The sequence below is a fragment of the Aquarana catesbeiana genome, linkage group LG09, assembly GCF_042186555.1.
Source record: "Aquarana catesbeiana isolate 2022-GZ linkage group LG09, ASM4218655v1, whole genome shotgun sequence".
Lineage (NCBI taxonomy): Eukaryota > Metazoa > Chordata > Amphibia > Anura > Ranidae > Aquarana > Aquarana catesbeiana.
The window spans coordinates 121948155-121961086 of NC_133332.1; the positions used below are offsets into that span (position 1 = coordinate 121948155).

At 41.9% G+C, this 12932-nt stretch overlaps 1 protein-coding gene across 3 annotated transcripts in view; it reads right to left on the minus strand.

The window, feature by feature from the left end:
* Nucleotides 1–12932, minus strand: part of ARHGEF6 (Rac/Cdc42 guanine nucleotide exchange factor 6) — a 219371-nt gene that overhangs the window by 140691 nt on the left and 65748 nt on the right. For all 3 annotated transcript variants that reach the window (XM_073599229.1, XM_073599228.1, XM_073599230.1), the window contains exons 7-8: nucleotides 8350–8444; nucleotides 6400–6495 (exon numbers count right to left, since the gene is read on the minus strand). In XM_073599229.1, coding sequence (XP_073455330.1) covers nucleotides 6400–6495; nucleotides 8350–8444 — 191 coding nt within the window. The remainder of the gene's footprint in view (nucleotides 1–6399; nucleotides 6496–8349; nucleotides 8445–12932) is intronic.

The following is a 12932-nucleotide window of genomic DNA, read 5'->3' on the forward strand; positions in this document are numbered from 1 at the left end:
TCAATTATAAGACATGGGGGGTTATTATTCTGAGAAATCCTGCCTACAAACTGAATACTGCTGCTATGTGTAGCTGGCTGCAGGTTGAAATGGAAAGGTATTTAATAACCTTAAAGCAGAACTTCACCCAAAATGGAAGCGCCACTTTTCTCGCTCCTCCCCCTCACCATATTTGGATTCTCTTTGGGGGGGGGGGGGTACCTACTTTCGACAGGTGCCCACTCTTGCCTAGGCAGACAGAGCGCTAGTTAGGTCCCAACCCTTCTCCTGCGGGATGGTTCTGATAGAGCAGCATGGCTCGCGCATGTGCAGTGGGGAGCTGGCTGTGAGGTCGTGAGGAGTCACAGTTGGCCTCCTCCCGACAGGAGAAAAGCACCTTTAAAAACTCACTTAAAGCTGCATTTTTATAAGGCTTAATGTACACGGGACGTTTTAAAACCTGTGCTGAACGATTTAACTTGACAGATCATAACCGATGTTTAAAAACGTCCATACTGCCGCATTTACATGCCGCGTTTCTCTTTTTTCAAATAGTGAAAAATGTATCTCCATGAAAAACGCCTGGAAACGAAATGCGGCTAAACGCGAGTTAGCGCATTTACAAGCTTACAGGAGTTTCAAATGCCTCTGAACATCCGTCCTGAATGCTTTTTTTGCTTTCCAAAAAAAACCTCTAAACTCAGCTGCCTAGAAACCACTATAAATGACCCTGTGTACATGTACTGATAAGATAACATAGAGGAGAGTTAAGGGGCAGCTAAAAAAAAAATGTCCAACTGCTCCTAAACGTCTGTTTACCAGCAGCAGTCTACATGAAGCCTAAAATGTGTTCAAGTGCGTTTAGATGTGTTTAGGTGTGTCAAGTGTTTTTCTGCCAAAACACTAAAAACACTGCTGCTCCTAAACATGCTAGCAGTGGGGGGGTGATGTGTGCATGGAAAGGTAGGCTAACACTGAGGGGCATTTAGAGGCAGAAACAAACTGTCAAAGAAAAGTCAGCAGCTGCAAATTGTTAATTTTTGGAAACCCGACTGTATATCCTCTTCAAAGTGTATGTGAAGGGATTTTTTTTACCTTTATATAGAGAAAGGAAGGGTTAAAACATGTGTCAGGTTTTTATCATGGTCTGTGTCCCCAGCCTTGCTATTGTCCTGGTGTTCATTGTCACAAAGACAGATAGTGATAGGAAATCCAAAATTTCAGATTGATCATCAGAGCAATAAGTGAGGGCAAATCCATCAACTGGGACGGACATCCAAAGTTTTGTTGTGTACATGCACTTGCTACTTGCTGCCCACCCGCCGTCATATGACGGCGGGACGGTGCAGCTGTTATCCTGGGCCGCCGTCATATGACGGTGCAGCCTTCCAGGCAGCCCGGGGGGCGCGCATGCGCCCGCCGCATTGCTCGGGTCCCGGTGCGCGTGCCCGGCGGCCGCGATGTCCGTCGGGCACCCGCGATTGCCCGGTAACTGAGCAGGACCGTGGATCTGTGTGTGTAAACACACAGATCTATGTCCTGTCAGATAGGAGGAGACCGATGGTGTGTTCCTTGTACAGAGGAACACCGATCGGTCTCCTCCCCTTGTGAATCCCCTCCCCACACAGTTAGAATCACTCCCTAGCAACACATTAACCCCTACAGCGCCCCCTGCTGGTTAACCCCCTTATTGCCAGTCACATTTATACAGTAATCAATGCATTTTTAAAGCACGGATCGCTGTATAAATGTGAATGGTCCCAAAAATGTGTCAAAATTGTCCGATGTGTCCGCCGCAATATCGCAGTCACAATAAAAATCGCAGATCGCCACCATTACTAGTAAAAAAAAAAATAAAAATAAAAATGCTATAAATCTATCCCCTTATTTTGTAGACGCTATAACTTTTGCGCAAACCAATAAATATACGCTTATTGCGATTTTTTTTACCAAAAATATGTAGAAGAATACGTATCGGCCTAAAATGAGGAAAAAATTTGTTTAAAAAAAAAAATTTGGATACTTATTATAGCAAAAAGTAAAAAATATTGTGTTTTTTCAAACTTGTCACTCTTGTTTTGTTTATAGCACAAGAAATAAAAACCGCAGGGGTGATCAAATACCACCAAAAGAAAGCTCTATTAGTGGGGAAAAAATGATAAAAATTTCATTTGGTTATAGTGTTGTATGACCGCGCAATTGTGATTCAAAGTGCGACAGCGCTGAAAGCTGAAAATTGGCTTGGGCAGGAAGGGGGTGAAAATGCCCTGTATGGAAGTAGTTAAATTACATTGTAGCTTTTTTTTATAGCAATACCTATATTCCATCGCTGTTTAATGATATTTTAGTTTTATTTAAAAAAAATAAAACTAATGCCGCGTACACATGAGCGGAATTTCCGAAAGAAAGAGTCCGATGGGAGCTTTTCATCGTATATTCCGACCGTGTGTATGCCGCATCGGACTTAAATAGAGAACATGTTCTATATTTTTCTGATGGAACAAATTATTATCAGAAAAAACGCTCGTCTGTATGCTTATTTTTTTTAACTTGGGAAACTGCTAAAGTAAATATAGCTAATGGAGACTTCTAATTATATTTCCTTCCAGTGAAAGGGCAGCTTCTAAATAAACCAACAATTTTCACTACCTGATGTCCTTACAAGGGACACACTGGTGTTTATCCCATCTATCCCTCCTGGCTGAGAACACAGGTGTATAAGGAAAGATCCTTGCCTAGATTAGCTTGCTGGGAGACAGGGTGTAATCTTTGTATTTATATTATTAATTTATATTCAACTGTAATTAGATCTGTTTTGATGCAAGCTCTACTTTAAGTTATTAGTGACAGAAGTCACACAGGCTATGGGTCAAACATTCATGTCTTTCACCCTTCTAAGAAGAGCAAAATAGTGACATCTAGTGGATAAAGAGATAAACTGCGTCTATGCATTATTTAAGGCTAAAGCTGGCCAATATACTAGTACATTTTTGAACAAACATACAAAAGATTTGTATGAAAATTCTCAGTATATTTATTTACTCAATGTATTTAGTTTAAAAATACTTCAGGAAATTCCATCCATTCCAAAATGGAATGCTAACAGCAAAAGAAAGATGGAACAAAGACCACATACGCTGTTAGAAATTTTTTTTTGAGAAAAATTCTCCATTTTGCTCCTTCACATTTTCCTACCACTGCGATCAAAGACAAATGTCATTTTAAGCCCACTAACGGTTAGAAAATTAAACATACATTCCTTCAAATTAAAACATTTCAATAAACTTCTACTAGTGTATATTCACCTTAAAGTGGTTGTAAACCCTTACATATACTGAGTGAAGTGAGTATCCTCAGGCGATACACAGAGATGAAACAAATTGTCCTACATACATTGTACCTGTCTATCTGCAGTCTTCTCTCCTCTACAACTGTTCAAATTGCTAAATTTATAAAGCTTGCCTGACATGTCAGAAAAAAGGGGGCGGGGAGCTGAAATTACACTCTTCAGAGCTCAGGGAGGAGAAGTCTGAAAGCTGATTGGAGAGAAGAGACCCCCCCCCCATCCCCCTCCCTTCACACAGCAACAGAGGGCTGTCTGTAAAAAGACAGAAATCACACTTAGTTCTCTTAATTGGAACAAGTAAACACTATAGAGAGATATGCTTTGTTCATATTTCTTGTCTGAGGTTTACAACCACTTTAAGTTCACCTATTACATAATCCAGCCCATGAAAACAAAAGGCCCCAGTAGTTAAAAATGCACTGTGCGATTTGTAAAAATATTGTTTAAAGAAGAATTAAAGGCATGGTATATTGTTTCATACCTACATTGGTCCAGCTTGGACCAATGTAACTTTGTATATACCTCACCTAGCCAATGCTTCCTGGAAGCTGGAAATCAGTGGAGTAGAGACTTCAAAGATTACCACTAGCTTCTGGGACCCTGTGCAGAGCGCAGTCCAAGCTGGACCAAGTTACCTTTGTATAAAATATCCTTACATGGGACTCTTATTTAACCACTTCAGCCCAAGAAGGATTTACCCCCTTCCCGACCAGAGCACTTTTTGCGATACGGCACTGCGTCGATTTAACTGACAATTGTGCGGTCGTACGACATTGCACCTAAAACAAAATTGACATTTTTCCCACAAATAGAGCTTTCTCTTGGTGGTATTTGATCACCTCTGCGGTTTTTACTTTTTGAGCTATAAACAAAAAAAGTGAGCAATTTTGAAAAAAAAGCAATATTTTTTACTTTTTGCTATAATAAATATCCCCCAAAAAATATATAAATAAACTAAAATTTCTTTCTCAGTTTAGGCCGATATGTATTCTTCTACATATTTTTGGTAAAAAAAAACAAAAAAAAAACGCAATAAGCGTATATTGATTGGTTTGTGTAAAAGTTATCACGTCTACAAAATAGGGAATAGATTTATGGCATTTTTATTTATTTATTTATTTATTTATTTTTATTAGTAATGGCAGCGATCTGCAATTTTTATCGTGACTGTGACATTATGGCGGACACATTGGACACTTTTGACACTATTTTGGGACCATTGCCATTTATACAGCTATCAGTGCTATAAAAATGCACTGATTACTACTGTGTAAATGACACTGGCAGGGAAGGGGTTAAACACTAGGGGGCGATCAAGGGGTTAAGTGTGTCCTAGGGAGTGATTCTAACTGTGGAGGGGCTACCACTGACATGACAGCGATCACTTCTCCTGATGACAGGGAGCAGTAGATCCCTGTCATGTGACAAGGCAGAACAGGGAAATGCCTTGTTTACATAGGAGTCACGGGCCCATAATGCCGCAATTTAAAGGGGACATACCTGTACGCCCATTTGCCCAGCCGTGCCATTGTGCCGACGTACATAGTCGTGCGCTGGTCGGCATGTGGTTAATGCAAATGCCATACGGCTTTTCTTTTCTGAACCCTGGCCGAAATACTCCCAATGTATACATTCTTGCATCCTAACTTAGTTCCAGGGCTACAACAAAATGGCTTGTCCTCAAAAAAGGAGCCTCTGTTATCATTTTGTTGTAGTCCATGTTCTAAAAATATACTAGGACATAGGAAAGTAAACATTGGGAGTACTTTGGCCAGGCTTTAAGGGTGACAGAAAAGGCCTACAGGTATGGCCTTTTCAATAAACAATATTTCTACAAATGGCACAGTTGCAGTGTAAATTACTGTTTCCTCCTGTCTGCATGGGCCAGTTTAAGTAAAAGATGACCTTAGCCTTTTAACACAATTAAAGTGCACCTTTGCTAAAGTGCTAAAATATTTACATATTCTTAACAAGCAGTAAAGAAGTTTTGAAGCCAGTAATGCCTGACCTCTCTTCAGGGCAGTTTCCTATACGATATTGCTTAAAGTTGTTGTACATCGTGTACAACCACTTACCTACAGGTAAGCCTATATTAAGGCTTACCTGTAGGTGCTAGAAATATCTCCTAAACCTCCACGGTTTAGGATATATCTACAAAAAAAGCCGTGCGCTGATGACTACGGCGCATGTGCTGATGTCTACGGTGCATGTGCACTTTAGAAAGGGCAGATTGTGCTGTTTCTAATAGGGGCTATGCCGTGACTGGCGGCTCCCGCGTGCATGCACGGGAGTGACGTTACGCGACTCCAGCCAGTCACAGAGCCGGGGTTCGCGGCCCTGGAAGGAAGAGGGTGAAGATGGACGCTCGCTGCTAATGGGGACAGCGGTGACATCACAGGCTTCGGTTTCAGGTAAGTGACACATAATGGACTACTATGCGATGCATAGTAGCCCATTATGCTTTACCTTTGCAGGGAAATAAAAAGGAAGTAAAACCCACCAGGGTTTACTTCCTCTTTAATAAATAGCAGTGCTGGGGATGGCGACAGCAGTAGGAGTCATTTTGTGAGTATATATTCATGAGATCTGCCAGACTAATGAAAGCCATACACGACTCAAATGTCGTCTGATTTCTGTGAATTGGAAAAAATCTGAGCCATAGTTGGCCCTGTTGGCACCACCTAGGTCAACAAAAGTCGAATGTAAAAGTGAAAATCTGAACAGTGACTGCATCCAATCAGATGTCACCGATTGGGTACTCAGGCAGCCTCGGGTGCCAGCTGTCTGAATACAATAGCTGGAGGTGCAGATTCCTCAATCCACACTGTTTTATGTGAATGGGGGAATTGAGTGATTTTTCTCTCATTCAGCCCTTGGGCTGAGCACCGAATATCTAAATACACTTGGCTTGGCTAGTCTGCATTACTGTTTTGTCCAAATACAATCCATACTGATAAAGCTCAGACATTTACACAAAGATAAATGTTCTGTGAGTGACCATAGTTTAAAATAAGGTATGCCATTAAAATGTCAGAAAACAAAGTTCAACAACAAAATCTTCTATAAACTCTTACTTTGCACATTCTTCGAGTGCCTGGCAGAGGGTCTGCTGAAAGGTGTAGATCTCCTCAAAATTTCCCAGCAATAATGTAATATCCGCAGCACTTAACCTGAAAAACATAAAACACAAAAAAATGAGCCTTTAAAAGTTTTCACACTAGGATTAGGATTTTGGGATGAAGCATCACAGGCTCCTGCTTGCCGGTCACCACCCATGGTATATAAATAGATGGCTTGAGGCGGTAGTAAACACCTCTTGGACACTTGGGCGGCACAGTGGTGTAGTGGTTAGCACTTTCGCCTAGCAGTAAGAAGGGTCGCTGGTTCGAATCCCAACCACAACACTACCTGCCTGGAGTGTGCATGTTCTCCCTGTGTCTGCGTGGGTTTCCTCCGGGTACTCCGGTTTCCTCCCACACTCCAAAGACATGCTGGTAGGTTAATTGGATCCTGTCTAAATTGTCCCTAGTATGTATGAATGTGAGTTAGGGACTTTAGATTGTAAGCTCCTTGAGGGTAGGAACTGATGTGAATGTACAATGTATATGTAAATTGATGGCGCTATATAAGTACCTGAAAATAAATACATTGTACCTACAGGAAAGCCTATAATAATAGCTTACCTGTAGGTACAAGGAATATCATCTCCTAAACATGCATCAGTGCCTGTACTCTGAAGGAACGGCATACTCATGCTATCCCTTCAAATCTCTGTGCCATGGCCGTGACTCCTGTGCACATCATTGTGGCTCAGCCATTCAAATGACCGGAGTCCACGAACATGGGAGGAAGACGGGGTGAAGACGGAAGCCCTGTCAGTGATGATAGTGCAATACTACCGGGATCAGTTTTAGGGGAAGTCTTTCATACTGTGCTTAGTATGCGATGCATACTAGAACATTATAATATTACCTTGCAGGAGGATTTTTTTTTTAATGAACGTTTACTACCGCTTTAAGGTGAAACTAAGGGGCAAACAAGAACAAGTTTATTGCAGAAAAGACTTTCTATGTCTCTTCTGCGATAAAACAAATTTCCCTGTCTGTTCGCTATCTTCTTTGGAATGTAACTGAACTGTGCATGTGCAGCTCAGTGCACATTTTTGGCTGGCGAATGAATGAACTCCTATGTGCCAGCGTAAGAGTTGCATTATTCCCTAACCAGCCACTCAAGACAGCCAAAGACTCAGGAAGACGACTGGGAGAAGATTTTGGCAGTGGTGAAGGACTCAGATGTTACATCCTTGGAGTGGAGGAATTGCAGAGTTTAGTTGCACTATAAAAGACACAGACAACTAAGCCTACCCTAATCAGCATTACATTCATATTTTTTATTCTGTTTTGGATAGAGTGAGGAGGAATTGGAGCCTCTGTCAGGTTTTTACTTCCAGCTATTTCCCTGTTAGGGAAATGTCGCCTAATTTACTGTCAGGACAGAAGTGGTAGAAAATCTCTCCGATGGAGACACAGACAAAACAAACTGATTTTTAGTAAAGAGAAGATTAGAAATGTTGACAATGTTTTTTTTCGTAATGCGGGCCTTTCTGACACGGTGACAACCCCCATTTTCTGTACAGATATCACAGGGATAGGAAGTGAGAGAACATCACCTATATGGCCACAGGCAGAAATTAGAAGAAAAAAAAAAAGAAGCATTTGGTTGGAGTTCAGTCTTTATAAAATCATATATATAACACTTTTTCACGAGAGAGAAACTCTGTGCTGCCATAGCCAAACACCTTTTGAAAATACCAAATCGCCTGGCTAATCAACTTCAGTACTTTCAGTCTCTGAATCAGACAAAAGTTTGCAGACCAAGCAGGTCAGAGAAACATAAGTATATTAGTGATCCTAAAGTATTGAAGCAAAAGGTTCAGCATGACAGCCAGGCACTTAGCATTTTTTAGGAGAAATCAGCAGTGGCCGTCCCTAGGGTTTTTTCATGACAAGCTTATGTTAACTCACTTGTCGTATGACTGAAGAGGTCTGAGGTAAGTTGATATAAGTATCTGAAGTTCTTTAGCATAGCTTCTCTCTGTTTCCAGAATATTCTGTAATACCTTAATATGAGAGAACAAAAAAATAAAAGTATTAAAAATATAAAAAGGCAGAGCAAAATTACAGAATGTCTAGCTTGTTATAAAAAAACCTAAGCTCTAAAAAACAAAAAAAAAAAAACAAAAAAAACACAACTGTAAAGTAGGATAGCAAAGGCAGCACAGTGGTTTAGTGGTCATCACTCCTGATTTGCAGCACTGGGGATTTCTGTTCAAATCCAAACCAAGACCCTTGGGCACTCTGGTTACCTCCCACACTCCTAAGACATGTGGTATAAGGACCTTAGATTATAAGCTCCTTGAGAATGTACAATATGTGAAAGTGCTGCACAACTTGTTGATAATATATAAATTAATTTAATAAATACATTATACAAGTAATATTGCTCTTAAAAGCTCACCATTCAACAGAAAAGCTTATTTTACTATAGAACTAGGATAAAGCACTCAGTCAGTTCTGCAGTAAAAAGCCTGAGATTCTATTTTTACCATTATATTAACAAGCACTAATGGACATATCACGCTTGCATGCAAAAGATGGTTAACTGGATCCCATGTGTTGAATATTTATATCACACTGCAACAATCATATATTATTCATACAGTGTTATGATTAGTCTAGACTAGGGGTCTCCAAACTTTATAAACAAAGGGTCAGTTTTCTGTCCAGCAAAAGTTAGAGGGGCCGCACTGTGACCAGTGGGAGTAGAAAATGTCTTGGCGCCAGTGGGAGTAAACAATGCCCATTCATTGGTATTAGGAGGAGTAATAGTGCCCCATCATTGGTGTCAGTAGGAGGAATGGTGGCACAAAACTGGTGTCAGTGGGAAGAATAGTGCCCCATAATAATTGTCAGCGGGAGGGATAGTGCCCCATTGCGAGTTTTAGCGGCAGGAACTATGCCCCACTGTTGTAGGCAAAGGGCTGCATCTGGCCCCCAGGCCACAGTTTGGGAACCACTGGTCTAGACCTAAGCAAGGGGCAGTAGTCAGTATTCTGCCAGTAGGAATGAAGAATTAAGCTCACCAAAAACTTTCATTAGGAAGTTTATAAGGTTCTCTTAGAAGCAGATGAAATGGCCTTAGACATCAGAAATGAGCCAGATGCCCATTTTCCTCCTAAAAAGGCTTTCAGTTTTACTATCGCAGTCCTCTGATCTAAGCGCCATCTGTACTATAATGGGTGGTGCCTATCTACATTTTATAAATATGAACACGTGTCTCCCATTCATGAATGCTTGGGTGACCCATGTGTTCATATTTTGATAACGTAAGTAGACACATGCAGACCCCCCTGGGGTGGCTGAGCTTAGGACAAAGAACTGCAATAGTAAAATCATTTTTCAATAGATGGCTGCTATTTCCCCAAGAGCTGCCAGGCACCTACAGATCTGAGATTGACATCCAATCTCTATACTATATTGCCTGAGGTCAGGCACTGATGTTGGACTAGAAGGCCTGGCTCGCAGTCTCCGCTCTAATTCATCCCAAAGGTGTTCTATCGGGTTGAGGTCATGACTCTGCAGGCCAGTCAAGTTCCTCCACCCCAAACTCGCTCATAATGCTGAGGTTTGAGCCCTGGTTCACATTGATGCGGGATTGAAATCGTGCATTCAGCTGAACTCACACAATTTCGTTCCCGCATGTCAGTCCGACAATTTCAGAGACACGTGCAGTTTGGGAGGCCCTGTGGTTCTGATTTAGTTCATTTTTTTGTGTAGTCCTGAATATTCTGTTTCTCTAGGAGTACAGCAGATGCATTGTAATAGCATAAAAAAAACAAAACAATTGGAGGAGAAAGATAGGGCTCTGCTTGTTAAAACATTCAAACTCCCTCCTACATTTAAAGCTGAAATTTAGTTTTTTGTTGTTTTTTTTGGTGGGGATACAGCAGCAAACTTGTTATATATAATGGTGTGTACCTCATTATCTGCAGACAGCTGCTTCTAATAAAAATTCTCTCAGCAGTGCCTCCATCATAGCTGTCAGATATTGCCCTGAGCAGCTGTCTTACGGGGAACATTTATTCTGCTGGCTCCCCCCTTTCAGCTCTCTCCACCACCATAGCTCCCAACTGTCCCCGATTTGGACAGACTGTCCCTGATTTGGAGCAATGTCCCTCTGTCCCTCTTTCCTCCTCTTTTGTCCCTCATTTTGGTCTGATCCATATAGTTGTACAAAAAATGCACTTTTTATCTTTCAAAAAGTGTTTCCCAGTGCTAAACTTTTTATCCAAATTGCTGCATTTGTCAATTTTAAAAGCCAATATAAAGGAATATTAGTGGTAAAAAAAGCTCTTGTGGATTTAATTAGCCTTTTTTGGGGGGGTTATGTCCCCTTTAAGGGGCATGGTAGGGGCATGTCCTATGCCTACATACATTTGCTAGAAGGTGTCCCTCATTCCCATCTCAAAATGTTGGGAGGAATGCACCACTACTGCTTGTATTACTGTTCTCCCTCTCCCACAATGCATTGCATTCAGCAAATGGGTGGTGGAGATCCTATCATTCATCTGCTCCTCCTCCATTCACGAAATACAGTGCATTGTGGGAGAATAATAGTGCAGGCAATCTGAATGATGGATAGGGCAGAAAGGGGTGGACAGGCAAGTAGTGTGCACTTTAACAGTGGCAACAACTGCTGTTAGCTTTCCCAGCTGCTGAGGGTAGTATCTAGAGCAAGGGTCTTCAAACTACGGCCCTCCAGTTGTTCAGGAACTACAATTCCCATCATGCCTAGTCATGCCTGTGATGTCAGAGTTTTACAATGCCTCATGGGATATGTAGTTCCGCCACAACTGGAGGGCCATAGTTTGAGGATCCTTGATCTAGAGGCTATGCTTTGTTGGAGCTATATAAATCTGGAATAATAATAATAGTAATCACCAGCAGTTGATGGGATACACAGTATTACACATAATGTATGATTGTAAACCTATTTTTTTTTAAATAACAAATGTCTTACAGAGCAGCCTTTATCCTCCCCTGTGGGCGCTACTCGCTCCTCCCCCCTGCCGAGTGCCCCCATAGAAAGCTGCTTGCTATAGGGGAACTTGTGTAAGCTCGATCTCAAGCCCCGCTCTGTGTGTCCATAAGTATTTGTAAATAAGTATTCTATGAAGCTTAAAGTATAAGTTCACCTTTCATAATATGTTACATATGTACATGTTACATGTTCAATTGCACCGGCCCCCGCAACTCCCCGATCTCTGCTGTGCCAGCTAGCAGGGGTTCTTCTCCACCTGCTAGCTGTCAAACTTTTTTTTTTTTTTTTAAACGTGGGCGTGCAGGGCTTCGCCAACCGGGCCTCATCGCATATTCACAGCGCTCTGTGAATGGAAAACTATGAGGTACGAGGAAGCAAAAACACTGACAGGTCTGCAGGAGATTCAAACAAGGAAGACGTTGCTCCAGGCGAGCAGTCACTACAGTCCGAATGTGCTCGGTGCAAGCCACGGCCCGCCACCAATGATCAATAGGAAGAAAAGAACGGCCGTACGCCACAGGAGCGATCCAACAATTTTATTCCAAAAAAATAGCAATAAAAACACCCAACAAAGACAGAGTGTCAGAACCCAGGAGGTGACGTGTGTGTGTCACACTGACCTCAGTGCTTCTTCAAACCTCACAAGGTCAGTGTGACACGCACGTGTCACCTTCTGGGTTCGGACACTCTGTCTTTGTTGGGTGTCTATTGCTATTTTTTGGAATAAAATCGTTGGAACGTTCCCGTGGTGTGCAGCCGTTCTTTTCTTCCTAGGTCTGCAGGAGACCTGCATGGCATCAGCGATCTGCTGATTACTGGTGCAATGCTTTAAAGGCTCCTGCAACAAAAAAATAATAAATGCACATTTTTTTACCTGCAAAAAATTGTGCATTTATTTTTCTGAAAGGGTGAACTTATCCTTTAACACAGAAGGGTTTTTTTTTTTCCCTTCATGAAGAAAATGCGATAAAGTAAAAAACATCTCCTGCCTTTACAACCACTTTACATTACTCTTTCTGCTATTAGCACTCACCCTGGGCAATAAAGACCTTTAACACTCATACACTATTTTGGCAAAAGTATTGGGACGGTTGCCTTTACACTCACGTGAACTTTAATGGCATCCCAGTCTTCGTCCGTAGGGTTTAATATTGAGTTGGCCCACACTTTGCAGCTATAACAGCTTCAACTCTTCTGGGAAGGCTGTCCACAAGGTTTAGGAGTGTGTCTATGGGAATGTTTGACCATTCTTCCAGAAGCGCATTTGTGAAGTCAGGCACTGATGTTGGACCAGAAGGCCTGGCTCGCAGTCTCCGCTCTAATTCATCCCAAAGGTGTTCTACCAGGTTGAGGTCAGGACTCGGTGCAGGCCAGTCAAGTTCCTCCACCCTAAACTTGCTCATCCATGTCTTTATGGATCTTGCATTGCGCATTGGTCCAAATCATTTTTTTGGGGGGGGTTTATGGTGTGGGCAGGGGCGGACTGACAACTCGTGGGGCCCTCGGC